The sequence below is a fragment of the Corvus kubaryi genome, unplaced genomic scaffold, assembly GCF_017639235.1.
Source record: "Corvus kubaryi isolate FWS band 111438036 unplaced genomic scaffold, C.kubaryi_AGA036_p1.0 71, whole genome shotgun sequence".
In the NCBI taxonomy this organism is placed as follows: Eukaryota; Metazoa; Chordata; class Aves; order Passeriformes; family Corvidae; genus Corvus; species Corvus kubaryi.
The window spans coordinates 17,129,822-17,147,221 of NW_024582059.1; the positions used below are offsets into that span (position 1 = coordinate 17,129,822).

The 17,400-nt window shown below is 38.2% G+C and overlaps 1 protein-coding gene across 7 annotated transcripts in view; it reads right to left on the reverse strand.

The window, feature by feature from the left end:
- Nucleotides 1-200: 200 nt before the first annotated feature.
- ANAPC10 (anaphase promoting complex subunit 10) overlaps nucleotides 201-17,400 on the reverse strand; it is a 34,341-nt gene continuing 17,141 nt past the window's right edge. For all 7 annotated transcript variants that reach the window (XM_042049917.1, XM_042049914.1, XM_042049918.1 and 4 more), the window contains exon 5: nucleotides 201-582. In XM_042049917.1, the coding sequence (XP_041905851.1) occupies nucleotides 352-582 (231 nt within the window). In that variant the 3' untranslated portion in view covers nucleotides 201-351. The remainder of the gene's footprint in view (nucleotides 583-17,400) is intronic.

Here is a 17,400-nt window from a genome sequence, read left to right on the forward strand (position 1 = left end):
GAAGAACAAACTATTTCCATGCATGATCATTAGGGGAAGAAATCACCAGCCCAAAATACCTGTATGACATCAAATTAATTATTGATTCCCACCCAGTCAAATACATTCTTTTAAGAGTGCCTGGATTGTTTTTTCCCCTCCCAGAGAGTACAAGAACACTCAGACTCCTAGAAAAAGAAACAAAATTACAGACTACAACATACTGTAACACAAGATTATCTTTATTTCAAAATTGTACAAAGTATAAAGATATAATTACACTGAAGTAAACCCTGCTCTTTAAGTATCTGAATACTTTAGCAATGATATGGTCATGAAAAAAATACCTTTACCATTTCTCTTTAGGAACTTTTATCTGATGGAGCGATACATCATGAAATCAATTGTTGTACATCTGGGAAATTTACCAATGGAGCTCTCCTCCACAGGGGTGTACACTTTGATTTGCCTCATGTGAGTGTCTCTTCCATTTTGGTGATTCGCTAGAACAGCAATCTGGATCATAAAGGTGCGAATGGGCTTCTTGTGAGTATCTGTCAGAGGAACGTGGATCCAGCCACTCGGTTCCACTAATTCCAGTTGCTGCCAAAAACAAGACAGGAGAGCAAAACACTCAGAAACAGTTCACATACTTCATATAAATGATCCCATATTATACCCATTTAATAAAGCAGTCTTGTTAATCAGATTTTAGTTACTTTTTCAAATTAATTTGAAATAACAGAGTTGAATACTCATAGCTAATTTACTGGTCACATAATTGAATACAAATTAATTTGGTTGTCTGCAGTTGTGTTTGCTTTTGCCTTTCAGAATCTACTCCTCATTTTGTGCCCTAACCTTAAAATAAAAATCAATATAGAAGAACATAGAATCCACTGTAAACTCAAGAAAGAAAAAGCAGTAGTATTTGGACCTTCTCACTGAAGAGCAATGCTCAAAGATGACAGAAAGGATGCATTTTAAATTGCTTTATCTAGGCGCTCTGAACTACAATATACTAAAATTACTTATGTAGGAAATTAGGTGCACACAAAGTCTGGATTTTCAGAAATTCTTTAGATTATTAGGGGGATTGGGGAGGAGGAAAAGGAAGGTGACAGAGGATAAAATATCTCATGTATCAAGACAGATGCCTGGCCAATTAATAATTGCTGCACAGCCATTTAATCACATTCTAATCACACTTTGACTTGCATTTTTTACAACATACCCAGTGTGATATGATTCTTTTTTTCTTTTTAAATTTTAATCCTACACAAACCAATGCCAAGGCAAGCAAAGAACAGCATTTTGTTAACTCTAAACCACATCACTGACACATCAGATTGCTGAAATCAAGCTGGATGCTATGCAGAGCATGGTAACAGCTTTTGTTTAAAGCTAGCTGCCCAACTTCAAAGCACAGCTCAAGACACACATGGAAGAGCACACAAGTAAACAGAAGTCTTGGGGGGGAAAGAAAGCAAAACACAAAACAATTGTCCACTAGCAAGCGGATTTCACACAGCTAAGCAAATAAGAGTGCTGTTCTTAGCAGCTGAGTTCCCCTAAGGAAGATGTCTGTGTTTTGAGCAGCTCAAAATTCCCATCGTTCTCCTGAAAATACTGCATGGCACATCCTGTTCAAATGCCTTGTTTATGCTGAAGCTTTCAAAAGACCCATCTGAGAGCTACTGGTTCAGAGGCAAACACCCTGAGAAAATTACTCAAGAAACAAGTAAAAAAGTTTGATGACTACTTCAGCTTAAAGTAGCAATCAAAAAAAATCTTTTTCACCTCCACCTTAAAAGGAAGAACAAGAAAAAAAAAAACCAACAAAAAACCACAACCCAAAACTCTCCACTGCTGCAGACTCTCCAACGAATTATTTCCAAAGCATTAAATTCACTAAATCTTAGCAGCAAATCATTTTACTCTGGGAGCTAGACATTTCCACAAACACACAGTCACTTATTTGTTGTAGCGCTGTCCCTTTCAAAAACTTTTAAAATCTTTTTTTTTTTTTTTTGCATAGGAAACTTCAGGTAATGGCTGGCTTTACAAAGGGATAAAAAAAAAGATGTCTTGTTGATGCAGCTTGACAAAGGGGAAATTTATCATGGTGAGGTGGCAGTAAACAGCTTGAGCAAGGATGCTTTCCATTTTCATAATAAACAGAGGAGGAGGATCCTCCTAAAATTTTATTCAACTACTACTGAGGTCAGCTGACTGTGATTTTGAAGAGAATTAAAAGGCTATTGTTTTTTAATAATATTGTTTTTAATTACTGTTAATTAAACGTGCATTTTAATATTATTCTCAGCATCTACAAATTTTGACTGCTAATTCAAAGTGGAAAATTTGAGTTCAAGAGCTACGATACTGAGATTTTTATGCTTGGATCAATATGAAATTGATCAGTTAATAAAGTTTTTTTTTAAAGTACCAAAAATAAAAGTATAGCATATTTTTCAATGCTTTGTTTCCTCCTGATCAAGGGAGGTGGTTACACACTATTCACAGCATGTTGTTTTCCAGTCCTGCTACAAAGGCAACCAATTTCTTCCCAAGCCTTTCTACAGAGACGGGACAAGTCATTCCTTCACCTGTAAAATTGGCAACTGAGGCATTAGGTTAATTAGACTAAAAGGTTCCCCGGCTCCAGATGTCGTATTTCACGTACTCTGAGCTGGTTTTTACTGTCTTAAGTGAAACACAGGATTTTACAGGAGGTTTAGCTCCCACTGAGTTCACTTGCAGTTCTGCATTTCTGCAAGTAGATCCAAGTTCTCAACACAGCCACTCGAACACAGAGTCTGAGCAGCCACCTAGGAGCAGTCACTTGAGTGCCTCTCGCAGAAATACCACGACTGAGCACAGACAGAGTGCAATTCATCAAGCACCACTGAACTGTCTTAGCCACAAAGTCTTTTTCTTAATTCCCCATGTCTCAGCTTCACTCACTCCACATTTTTAAACTTCCCTAACAGATGAATACACAACCTTTACTTGTACAAATTCTGGACTCATCAGAATAGGCCCCTTTCCCCATTCCAGTCAAACAGTTGCCTCTTGGACAAAGCACACGGCACTTCTGATGAAGTTGGAGGCTACAGTGTACTAAGTGCAAGAGGTCAGAGTTAGATGTTTGAAAAAAGTGAGCTCTTGATTTCTGCCCTCTAAATAACATTCCTGTACTGACATTTGAGTCTAACCTTTTTTTTTAATTGATGCTCACATAGTTCATTAAAACCTTGATACCCACTCAACTATGGAGGTTTAAATGCAACAAAACCAAACAGAACATTCCGTAGAAAAGGAAGTATTGTTTTGCCAGTATGATACACACATTTTCTGTGACCAAAGGAATGGTATAAACCAGACACACACACTCTCCCAAATTCTTCTCCTCCACATCTGTCATGCTCTTTCAGATGAGTGAGACAGTTTCTTTTTCCAGAGGGCACAGGTCTGTCACCAGGGAGAAGGAACAGGACATGGGAATAGGCAGGGGTGATACAAGACAATGCTGCCCACTCCTAGCTCAATGTCAGCACCCAGACCCAACCGTCACAACTCCTAGCAGAAGTGGGATGAAATATGCAGCTCTACTCTGCCTGGAGCATTCCCAGTGTGAACAGAATCTAAAGGAAGCTTACTGTGAAGTTTTCAGAAATTCCTATTAAGCCCATGCAAATGGCAATCTTTCAAAGCCTTGTAAACCGGTCTGGAAATTTGGGTGGATTTTTACAGGGAGGCAAAAGGCACATCCTCAACACAAAGGCTGAACTATTGCCAAATTTCAAATCCTTGCTTTAGAGCTTGGGGGCACTGGAGCATCAAAGAAGGACACCAGAATATTCTCACACAAGCAAAACAGCATACTTTTCACTAGCCTTATTCTTGGAACAGAACTGCTTTGGCTGAAACTTTCAAAAAATTCAACCCAAAGCAGATATCTGGCATGGAAAAATCTGTCCGAACTTTGCCAAAAGTTAAAGTAACTAAGAGTTAAGCCTTAAAATGGAAAGGGTCCCATAACCTTATGTACAGGTGGCACTGGCAGCTCCACCTACAGTAAATACTATACTTGAAATCCATTTCAGTCAACTTTCCTCAAAGTCAAGCCTGTTCTTTAAAAGCACAGACTACTGCATATACATACAGACACACACACGTATATTTCACCTCAATTCTGTAGCATCAGTCCACTATGAGCAAATACCAGATTAAGTTTCCTCCTGTATTTTTAATCTTATGTAGATCATTAAGACTCAGTCACAATTAAATGTCTTCCAAGAAATTTTTAAAAAATCAGCTTTATTACTAATCACCTGAGTGAAATTAAAAATTCAAAATTTCTTTCTGTGTTTTTCAGGAAAAAGTTTTTTTTAAAAAAAGGAAAACACAGGAATGAATCAGTGCAAGTTCAGTATTGGTAACTCAGAACAGTTCCTGCAGCTCTAGACTAATCTTACTGTACAATATACTAAAAGACCAGGGTTTGTGGCTTTTTAAAATTTGCTTTTAATACTATACATTTTATGACAATTGGAAAACAAGAAGACCATGAAAGTCAAAATAAAAGAACAAAGGGATAAAAATTGAAATGGAAAAATCACTCACTTGTCCTTGCTGCTGTTATACTCTAGCTCTTCTCCTGCTTTCTCTCCGTTGCTTTCTTATTTTTCCTGTCCTCTGCGTGCTACAGCTTTACCTACGGACATACACTCCCAACTCCAGGAATCCGCATTATTTGGAAAACCAAAGCAAAATTAATGTTCTCAATGGAAGTCTCCTCCCCAGCCTATTTAACGGCCCTGTTTCTTCATTTTATTGTACAGTCCAGAGGTTCTACACAATTCCATACATATTTGGCAAGGCTACTGTTGCAACTAATGGGTGTCCTATCATAGAAGATGCAAACCACACAACAAAACGAAAATTTAAAAAAGAAAAAAAGACCAAAGCAACTTGAGGCTACACTTCAGAGAGATGACTGAACACAAGATTTTTAGGAGGAAGCTCGTTCGACAATCACTAGCCTCCTTACAGGCTAGGAAGTTATTTACCCAAAGAATACTTTTCTATTGTAGTAATCCTACTTAAATTGAATATTGATCTCTTTTCCATAATCAGTGATATTTTGTTTACATTCTGTAGTGTCTCCAAATGGCACTTAACTCTAATTGCTATTTCTACTAGGGTTACAAATGCAACCCAAGTTTTTGGCAACATTTACAGCAAGCTAACATCCTTGAAATAAGACATGATTTTTCTTGCCCTTTAAGGGTATCTTTTGTGAAGATACAGAAAGGAAAAAACTCCCTGTAAGTAGTTTCACACTCAGGGCTCCCAGATCAGGGGAATAAATATATATATATAGGAAGAAAAAGAAGCCCATTTTTTTGCTCTGGGAAGAGTGTGCAGAAGAGGACCTATGTACTGACAGAAAGCTGAGAATTCTTGCTGCCATCACAGCTTCAGCATGACAACATGGTTCTGAGATGTTGGTACCTCATCAAATTTCCATTTCATCAACTTTACTACTAGATTCAAATGGCTGTGAAATCAAACAGCATTTGATTTTACTCCTTCTACTTTTCTCATAAAACTATTAAAGCTGCTTTTTGTTTTAGTGACTCAGCCAACTATGAAATTAAAAGTAGTGGCTAGACTCTTCTTCACACATACAATTTTGTCTCTCTATGTGCTTAGCTAGCTCTTACAATACACTTCTTATAAAAACCTAAGCTTTCCAAACAGGTGTTCTCAATAAATAATGTATTCTTTCAAGCAGCAGATTATAAAACTAAGTTTCAGGGAAAAGAAATGCTATGTTCAGAAATTAAATATTTATCAATACACAAACTTTCTCATGTAGGGAAAGGCTTTTTCCTGTTTAGCCATTGTTTTTTACAGCTATGCAAATATGTTTTCACAACAACTGGCAAGGAGAAAGAAGGCTGGCTTGAATTCCAAACTTCTGTTTCCATAACTGCCGTGTCCTACCATGTAGTTACCAGGACTGAGAATCTGTGTGCCTCTGCATAATTCCAAGTATTGGAACTGTCAACACATGAAGTAGCAGAGCTTGGGCTTCAGCCATCACTTCACTTAGGAAGGAAGAGAACCAGTTAACAGCAGTGATGCACCAGTTCCAGCAGAAAAAATGAAGCATGTCCAAAAGAAACTCGGTGAGTTCCAAGTGAGCCAAAGGAGGGACACCACACTAGCAGCTTAACAGGGAACATAGGAACAGGCTCAAAGGACCCACTGTGAACAGCACACTCCTGTGCTCGGATGAAGCAACGACCACCTAAGGAGGTGCCTCTGTGGTCTTAATCAGCCACCTCCTTAAACGGTCAAGCAATCTCATTTCAGTCCATTAGGCAAGAGAAGTTTTCCATTCTTTTAAACAGCAGTTCCTGAAGAGTCTAGAGGAAACAGTCCATCCCTCAGGAAGAGTCCGCTGTGGATTTGGGTAGACAGGAGACTGATGCAGAATAAGCTATATTAGAGAGTGAAACCTGCAAACACCAGAAGTTCCTATCTTTTAGTATCCTATACACTAAAGTATCCTATAAGTTCTTTGTTCAAATAAAGTGAAAGAAATAACTTTTGGGAAGACTGGGAAGGTTGAAAAAGGTCCAAAAGATCCTTGCAAGAAGTTTTATAGAACCTCCTTCAGACTATTCTGCTCCAGATTAAAACAGTAAAAATTAATCAATGCCCAGGTGTTAGAAAGTTGCATCCAATTAAAATAAAGACAACTAAACACTCAAACCAAGCTAGGAAGAATATGTAGAAAAGGAATAAAATCTAGAAAAGGTAATTCTTCATGGATCAAGGATTAGTATTCACAATGCTTAAATACAGATTCTTACACTGCCTTTCCAAATTTCCTATTTGAATGACTTAAGCAGCACAACACACATTGGACAACGTCAGTGGGTTGTGTCACAGTGCCACTTTCTGAGGGGAGCAGATGATGCCAATTGAGCCATGTATGACGCAACCTAAACTTCATTTGGCAGAATGACTCACCAGCCAACCCATGAAATGGTCTCAGTGACTGGTCCTCTTTAATATTCTTCAGAATTGGGTGTCCTGATTGTAATTTCCCCATACAGCTAAAAAGGAACTCTTTTGATTCTGCTGAGAAACCAGTGCAATACCTTCCAAGATGTAAGTTGATTCAGACAGAATTTCAATATTACAACAGGAATAAAGTTAGGAAGAGTTGAAATTTAACCCATGGAATGGTAAACATGGAAAGTCAGTTTTTTCATTATGGATGCCCTCATAATCTGTCTTTGAAATCTTCTGAAGTCAGACAAAGAACACATAAGAAGACAACAATTAAGTCTTAGACACAATGGGCAGCCTCTGGTAAGTATGTACATGAGCCTACTGTCAAATGGAGGAAATGGGGTACAATGGCACACACTGTGGAATACCAAGAGTTTTAGAACATGGATTCACAGGAAAAGCAGCTCTTTCAAAAGCACCAAGTGATGAAGAATCCCACGTAATGATGCCTGCAAAAGGGTCATGGCTGTGCTGAACTGCCCACATACAAAACTCCTGACAGATGAAGTCATGGATGGTCTCGACACGTGTGGAGGGGCCCCTGTCCGTGGTACTTAAGCAACCTCCACCCTGCCCATCACACTCCCACCACTGCATCTGCTCACAGCACTTGCACAGTCAGGTACATCCAGCCTGAGAGGCAAATAAATAACCTGCCAAATGCTCAACTACTGTGAAATTGTCAGCCAGAACTGTCTGACTCAATTGCCTGCTTAACTCTGGGTGGCAGGAAAAAAAGCAAAAGGAAAGGAAAAAAGAAAAAAAGAATTGACAACAGTCTTTGAATACTTCATTCTCTAAAATGTGGCTGAAAACAACTCTTCATTCTAGAAAATTTACCTGCAGAAACCATCAGGAATTTGTCACAGACTGTTTGCTAGGAAAGTCTCTCTGGAAAGAAAGAAACACTGTTTTCCCATTTGCTGTGCCATATGCACTTTTTTTTCAGTATGTTCTGTGAGGAGCAATGCATAGGGAACTCAACATTTATTACAAAAATACATACCTCAAGAGGTACATAATGCTTCAGAGAAGGACAAAAATGTTGAACAGCCTTGGACAGTTTGCTTTTCAGTCCCACATTTTTGAAATCCTATTGTAAAGTGAGGTCATTTGAACTTTCACGTAACAGTTTATGCTGGACACATCCATAAATTAAATCTTGTTCGGGAAGGATTGCCAGGCCGTGTATGCCTTAAGTGGCAACCATCCTATCCACTGGAACTTCAGAAAAAAAATACAAAGACCTTCTCCCTGTCCCTTTGAAAAGCAGAATGATCAAGCCAGCAAATATAGAATGACAATGCAGTCTAGAATGGAGTTTCATATGTGCAAGTACGGAAATAAGGCCTAAAACCCCAAAGCAAACCTACCCACAGCAGGAAGTCATCTAAGTTTAGTTTGGTATCAGCTAAAAGAGATTCCATCTTAACAGGAATCTGTTGCTCCAGAAGGAACACTATCTCCAACTGAAATCAGCCGTAACAGCTGTGAAATTTTGAAACTCTGATTTAAAAAAAATGGGTTTCATAACTCATTTAAGAATCAGTCAAGAATGGAGGAAAGGAAGACAAATACATCCTAAGTGCAGCAGCATTCTCCTGCAGGGACCTAGTCTCACTCCACAGCTGTCACAGCCCACAGGAGTGCCATAGCAGTGCCTTTGCAAGGGCACTGCAACTCTGAGAAGATTCCTGTATTGGGAGAATCCTTCAGATCTACAGGGACTCAGCTCCAATGTGAACCTGTTACTGCCCCTGAGCTTCAGCACCCTGAAGATGAAAAAGCTACAAAAAAATTCTTAAGCTTAGGCTCTGGCGCGGTGGCCTGGCTGAGAGTATCAAAAAATAGGTAATGCAGCCCAAAACTAGCCTTCGGCTGCAGTTTTTCTGTTTCTGGTACCTAAGTTGTGTAAAGTTTTAGTTGCAGACATACTGGAACAGACTGCATCTGGACAGTCTGGCATGAAAAATGAATGGTAGAAAATCCATGGTTTGCTGCAAGTCTTTTCAAAATTCCAGCATTCTGAAAGAAGAATGAGGGATTTTTTTTTTTTTTTTTTTTTTTTTAACCAGGGTACTTTGCAACTCAAATTATCGGTGACTCAGTATTATAGATGCAGATGTGAGAAAAGAAACAGTACATTCAAAAAACAAACAAAAAAACCAAAAAAACCCCCCAAAACAAAACAAACAAACCACAAAATATTACTGTAAAATATATAGCGAACACTGCACATAGCACATTTAGAAAGAAGTGCAAATCTCATTTAATGAAAACAAATGTTCTACACCTTTAGGGAAGCACTTCAAATCAAAGTTTATCTTATTAATGTTTCTTCATTTTATGGACAAGTAAGTAACTAAGGAGGAGGCCCCATATGTACAAGGTAACTGTGTAAGGATGCTGCTAAGCAGGAATCTGAAAATGATGACCAACTGATACAGTAACTTTTGCGGTGCTTTTGAAAACCCTCAGTAAATTTTACATGATCAGAAGATTGGAAAAAACAACTGTCAAACATAACAAAAGCCACTACAGCTTTCCATGTTCACTCAAACAAATAGTACCATCTGCATTCAAAGTTTTTTGTCATAACACAAAATAAAAAATAGTGACAAAAGTATCAGAAAACCCCCATCTGGTTAAGTATGTGGACTGAGGTTTTCATAACAAAGGAAATAGGGCACAGAGTTCTTAAAAATTACTTAATAAAACATATTACTAGCCCTTTTATTTAAGTTTGTATCTTAGTCATAAATTTGAGTTCTCCCTGCCCAAGCACCAAAAAGCCCTAAGATTTTCCTGTACTGAGATATCAAAATCTTAGTCCCTCTTCAGAGCAGCACCCACCCAATATAAAGACATCATCTCTTACAACTTCCAGGTGAGTCAGGCTGCTCTCAGGGAAGAGAGTAGCACTTCATCTACTGAAGAGAGGCAGGGGAAACCGGTAATGAAACAGCAGACAGCTACACAGAGAGAATAGAAACAGACTGAACAAGGGCTACTGCAAAGAAGCCTGAATATATATTTAAAGAACCATTCTGAAGTTCAGGTTGAATTTGCATTACAAATGGAACTGCAGAACGGGACAAGGCAGCTGCCTTTTATGAAAAGTAACAGAACAGGCTGGACTTGATGGTCTTAGAGGTCTTTTCCAACCTAAATGATTCTATGATTAACACCACAGAATCTTCAAGGAGAGTATAGACAGAATATTCTTTAAGCAAGAAACAAGTGCTGTGAACAATGGCCTTATACAAGAGGACCTTAAGGCAAATAGAATGAACACCCAGAAGATGGCAAAGCATAAAGGGAGAAGTCCTATGAATTCTTTTTGAGCTAGAACTGCTGGGTACAAGTAGGAACAATATAGATGTATTCTATGGGCGCACTGCACATACTGACTGTAAATGGAGGTTAAGGCTGGAAAACATTTCTGGGAAGTAACTAACTTTACAAAGGGGCAGAAGTTTGCAAATTGGATGAAAACTGTACTGCAGAGGTCTGCAGTTCCCATTTCTCCTAACATATATAATGGAATGATACTATGTTTGCGAGAAAGTGCAAAAAAACCCAGGTCATAATTTACCTTCAAAATTGTTTAGCCATATCCAGGAAATATGTCTAGACATAGCTACAGTTAAATTATACAAAGAAAGTATTTGAAAAAAAAAAATTATGCAAGGAATATTAAAGATTTAAGTGTCTGAAAACTGGCCACACTGAGTTAATTGTCTATCAAACCATTTCAAATAACTTAGTGGCAATAACCTAGTGACCACATTTCATACCATGCACTTTGCATCCCAGAGAATACAGAAAATTAATATGGGAAATGAACAAATGTAAAAAAAATGGGAATATCATGATATTTAAAAATTAGTCCATAGTAGTAGTAGCAGCCAGCTGCTAGCTCTCAAGAATTTTTTATAGGTGAGGGGAAGAAAGTACATCTAAACCAAAAAAAAGACCAACATTCCCCTCACTGAAAAGGGCTATTACCACACCTTGAAGAGAACTAGATTCCTGGTCTTCTATCAGAAGACAGGCCCACAAAACTGCATGGCTGTAACTTTTTATCTATTACACAAGATTGCAGCTCCTGAGTGACTTTATTTCTCAGGAAAAGACAGGAACAAATTATACCTGAGTGCTACCAAATTAAAAAAACCTTGCTCATTCTTTACCAGTGAGAGGAAAAGTTGCTGCTTTAAGAGACAAAAAGCACTGGGGTTAAGGGAAAGCATTTTTCCTGGTTTCATAGGAGTGGCTTGTTTCTGAGAATTGCAGAGGGTTGCCTCTCACAAAAATCAAGGAATTTGAAGACCCTAAACCTATGTAAGTAATCTCCAAATCCTGCAGAAGTACAGTATGCAAACAAGTAAAACATTTCTGTGTCTGAATAAGGACTCTGTGTACGCTCAGTAAAAGCGAGCGGGGCAAAACCTGATAAACTTCAAGATTACTCAAGTGTGTTGTAGCATGCCAGGTTTCAACAAGCAAATGTAGAGTAACATTTCACAGGATCCAGAGTGTAATGCTCAGCTCAAGGAATATTTACTCTTTGGAAACAAATGCAAAAGACTGTTGTGAAAACTATTTGTGCAAATTTAAAATGCAATGCAAAGTCTCATCTAAGAAAGATCCCAAATTCATAAACATGTCTCACTGGAGATATATTTTCATAGGAATGAACTTTAAAAGGGAAGAAATATGAGTATATCTGTCAGAGGTTCAGCTGGGTAGTTTTATGTGAGCCAGAATACACTTCCATAAATTTGCAAAGCTGGAATCAGGTCTGTTGCCCAATGGAAGCATTTAATTTTACATCTAAACAGAATTTCTTTAATGTGCTGCAACAAATGCAGTGGAGTTTTTACCTTTTGCTTGTGTTTTCTTACAAATCAGTAAGAAAGCATGTCCAAAAAAAATGCAAGGCTTTTTTCCGTTGTTTTATGTGGAGGTCAGACTCTAGACTCTGCTTCTTTCAATCTAGATGAATTTTGTTTCTTGACTTCTTTCTGGGACTCAAAGGTTCCTCAAGTCATCATTTACTCAAAGAATGTACAGTTTAAAAAGGTATTCAGTGGTGCTGTACACTGTTGGGCTAACAACTCCCGCACTGCAACAACACTTCTGCTACAAACAGCATCTGGAATAGCCTTAGTGCTACATCCTACAGACCAAGAACATGAGCTTTTCAGCATGAACTGTGTAAGAATCAAAATAAAATGACATCCAAAGTATGCTCCTGAAAAATGAGGGGGCAGGGCAAAAAAAACAAAGCATGAGAATGAGATAATTAAAAACTTGTTTACTAGCAGGCCTGCTATGTCCTAAGTCTAGAGCTACTGTGGGGTGTCATCTTACTGCTTAAAGTGCAGTCAACAACAAGCAGATGGAATTGGATTGCAAATCTATGCGATTTACTGTATATCTACAAGTCCTGTGGCTACATATGCTCCTCTGCTTAATTTATTTCTGCTATGCAAGTAAATGTCTAACTCCTCATGACAGCATAAAGAAAAAGAAGAAAGTCCAATAATTCCACAATAGAAGTTCCTACTCCAGCAGTGCTGGATTTACCGAAAGCTGATTTATGAAATCCTCTTTTAAACATGGTGACCATCATAATCACAACAGAGACCTGTTCAAGCAGAGGGAAGTCTACTTCAAAATTTTACTACATCATTTCTCCTGATATGGAATCGCAACTCTTTTTGAAACAAAAAAAAAAAACCAAAACATGATTTGATTTTTACCTTACTAATTATGCTCAGCAACACCATCTTACTAAGAAGTAACAAATTAATATCAGCTAAGAGAAACAAATTAGGATTTTCTGCATTTGCTAGTAGAAATAACCCAAAAAATTCCTTCATACCCACGGCTGAATTTGATCTCTGACACATGGGGGGGGAGGGGAGGGGGAATAATAATTAAAAAATAAGTATTAGGGGCTAGGCCTCATGATTCACTCAAAAACTGTGACTGAGAACAGCATTCATAAAAAACTTCAATAAAAAACTGTATTTGTTAACATTCCTTTAACATGAGACATAAAACACTACAGAATTCATTCTGAAATAAAATAGGACTGTTAGATAAACCTTCTTTAGGAACTGGATGAAGGCAGCTAGAGAGCACAGGCCCTCAAGCCAGACACATATGCTACATTATTATTCTCACTCCACCCTCTCCTGTGTGTTCACACTGAAAATGGAAAAATCCTGGGAAAGGTTTTTCCGACTCAAACACACAATCTCAGTTATCTTATGACAGATTAAGACAGAGAACAGCCCTCAGAAAGAAATAAATTTATACTTCATATCTATAAAAACATTTCCATGCACTACTTGAGATAAGGAACAGGGTAACACCACATTCAATCCCTTCCCACCCAATAAAACTTAGCAAAGAACTGAATTTATACCCTGTGTAGCAGTGTTCTCATCAAAGCTACACGCAGACACGTGATCTCTGACCAAAACAACATTTCAGTAATCACAGGAGCAAGACCTCACTCTGGAAAGAACAGCCATGATGGCAGCTCTGAAGCAACTGAGCCTCTTGCTCAAGAACCCTGGATTTGTTCTAGATCTCTACCACCTGCCAGGTAGCATTTTCTTCTGAACACTGAGGAGTGCTTTAATTTACTACATCAGAATTCCTTTCTGGAACTACTTTCCTAGTGACACCATGAATAATCTCAGCTTTCCACTAGAATGTTAGGCTTCAAGAATGACAAAAAAAAAAAAAGGCAGATTGTAATTATAAAATCCCCCCCATGTGCCTACATAAAATACCCTTGTTCCTTTATTTCTACCTGAATTTATGGAAATTTTTGATTGGATTTTTTTGGTGCTGACTTGACAAAGCATGGCACATCCAGTGCATTTAATGGATTTGTTTCAGGGTTTTTTTAATCCTAATTAATAGCAACACCTGATAACTTTGCCACAAGGCAGTATGTACTGCAAATAGCCAAGCGTGACTGCATTTGTACAGATGCAAATAAAAGTATTATAACATGGAAGCCACACATACAGAGAATAATAAGTGGTGGGCCAATTGGCTCCTAATTTCTTCTAAATTGGGGCCACTTCCTCCCTCCACCCCACTGCCAAACTGTTGGTTTGGCAAAGGGTGGTGAACACAGTCATAGGATGTTTCCAGCTGCTGGTGCCTACAAGTTGTTTAAGTGAAACATAAAATAAGGTGTGCTGTGCCAGCTGACCAGCACCAGTTGAGATGACAGCTTAAAACTTTGTTAGGTATCCAAGAAAATTCCCATTCCTTTCATATCTTTTCTTATGCTTAAACCAAATTAAATGTTGACTGCTGGCTTTACTTTTGGAAGATTTTGATACTATGCTAGCAGCAGCACCCAGAGGGATCAGAATCAAATCTTGGACTTGACCTTGCTGCATGTATTTGGCACTTCTTAATGTCTGAAAATATCTAGTGCTCCCTCTAGTTACTCTCCACAATTAAGTCTGTGAAGGCAATCAGGTAAATCAAAGATGATTGTTTATAATTCACTGACTTTATCCTCCCAATCCATTTCACAGTGTAGAAAAAAGTAGCTTAAAGGCAAGAAGCTTCCCAAAGGTGAGCAACCTCTCTAGAAAGAGGAAAGCAGGAGTGAGTGAGCAGCATCTTACTGCCAGTTTTGACACAAGTCTTTAACATCCTTCAAGCAAAAGATGGTGGTGTGACTCCCATGATGTTTTCACATTTGGAATCCAAAACCAGAGGAGATAATTTTGGATTACTCAAGCCTTCAGAACTTACAGAATGGGAAAGAGCATGACTGTAGAATGTGGTAGGGTAGAAGAAGAAAAATGGGATAGAGAAATAACCCTTTATTTAACAATTTCCATGCACTATGCAGGGCCCTTTACTACAGAATAATAGAATTTCCCTTCCAAATACAGGTCTGCTGCACTTTTCCAAGATCTCCTTCCTAACATGCCGCCTTCTTGAGATCAAAGAAGTGTCCCTTGTTCCAGACAGTTTCTTCCATGGTACCTACCTCCTTGCTCTGCTAAATAACTGTGAAGTCAGGTGTCCAGAATCCACTTCCCCAAAAGCCAATAAATGATACAGCCAGCCAACGAAGACAAAGATATTCATTTTCCCTAGTTCAAACCTTGAAGCCTTATGTGACCAGGAACCCCTTCAAACACCCAAGTAAAAAAATGCATTAAACAGTTTGCCTACCAGGGTCTCCATCCTTCTGTCCAAGTGCAGAGAGATCAAACACAAGAGATAAAATAGATGTTGCTACATGCTCCAGTTTGCAAGTGAACAGGATCACGTTTCATAAACCACAGTTCAAATGAACTCCGATCAGCTGAGGGGGTTCGCCTGACTGAGCACCATGAAGATGTTCTGGGTGAGCATCACACTGGCACCCACTATAAGCTGTAATGCTGGAGGCATTCGTATGTTTTAAAATGTCAGCTAGACACCACACTTGCATTAAAAAAGGAGAGGGAAGGAAGGGAAGGGGTTAAATATTGAAGTAGAGAAGCTAAGTATGTGAGTGTCTTCTGTCATGCTGTCACCTCCCCCTCCATCCACCCACCTTATTCCTCACTCCCATGTTCAGTCTTCAAGAGAATGCTTAAATGAAGAGAAAAGCAAGCACCAAGATCTTTCTTGTTACAGTTTTTATGTTGCCAAATCCCTGCTTGCTTCTCTTACTTCTGAAACATTAATGATTATCTGCAAGAAGTATCTAGTGAGCCTACACTGGTAAACTGTAACTAGAAATCCCTACAAACTTTGAAAAACCATTGACCAACAAGTATCCCAGTACACTCCCCAAACACAGAACCTTTATTCCAACAGGAACTTCCAGTAAAAAATTATGTGTGAACAGCAGACACTGATGTTCACACAAGCTTACTGCATACAACCCAGCAGGCGATTTTTCTGGTTTTTTTGGATTATGCCCTGGAGGTGCTGGCACAATGGAATTTCAATACCATAATTGCTTATTTCTCTGTGTGCCAGCTACTGAAATAACAGGTAAAAAGAAAAAAAAATACACATAAAACAAACATTCTCTTTTTTTAAATTACAGGAATCACAAAATGAAATGTTTTTAATTCTCTAGTTCAAACGATGTAATTTATAACCATGACACAAATAGAGAAGAAGCACAAAAGAAGGGAAAATACAGAAATAACATAACGTTCCCAAGGTTCAGTTTACAAGGACCTCACACAAAGTTTTTTTTTTTTTGCAACTCTTACTAGAAACAGTATTATTTGCTAAAAATGCAGTAGCTGCCAAAAGCTATGATCCATCTAAAGCAAACATGTTTAAGATGGAAATAGAGTGTTAATGCTGAAGAAAGACAGAATTGAGTATACAAGTTTTCTTTTTAAAGTGTGGAAGCAACTGCAGTACAGAGTTAAGTTTGCTTTTCATCTTTCTGAGCAAAAATTGATTGCATTTGCAGATAAACACCTAAATTAGAGAGAAGTGCATTAAGACAATAACAGAAGTAATCAAATTTCAAACTTTCTAATTAAACCTCTTTTTCCTGCAGAAGGTTATTGGGAATTCAACACTAGCCTTGGTTCACATGATAGAACAATGGGAAAATTTTCCGAATGGTTGAACGCTAACCCTGACAAGTGTGGAGAGCCAACTACAATACATTATATGGTAGCATAACCTGCCACCCACGTTGCTGAGAGAACAGCTTTCAAACACATGCACCGAGCTGTAAAACCACAAAATCCCTTATTACACATTGTCCCTTACTTAAGGTGAAATACACTATTCCCCCCTCCTCCTTTTACAGATCTTGGTGGGGTTTTTTTAAACCTTCATCTCTGAAGTTTATTTAGCAGCTAACTAGACCATTTTTCAGACTTTATTTTCCAAATGCCATTTTTCCTGTTTTGTTTTCTAACCAAAATAAAATCATGTTTTTATAGTACACAGTGAAGCCTGTTGTGCCTTTCACTGTTCCTTTTTTTTTAAATACTACTTCCACCTGTGTGACATTATCCAAACTTTTAAAAGGAAATGTCTGATATATGACTAATTCACTTGTGAAGACTTATTTCTGGAGTGAAATATTTTCCTTTTTTTAATGGGAAGATACATGACTCATCACTGGGTAAAGTAAAAAAAATGGTTCCATCGTTCTTTTGATTGGAAGACCAGATATTCTGATATTTACTGTGGTTCTTTTCCACTGTTATGCAATCCGAATGTATTCAAAAAGATAAACTGCCACAGCCTGTGTGGTTATAGACACTGGCATTCATGAAAGTCAACCATTGCTGCAGAATGACA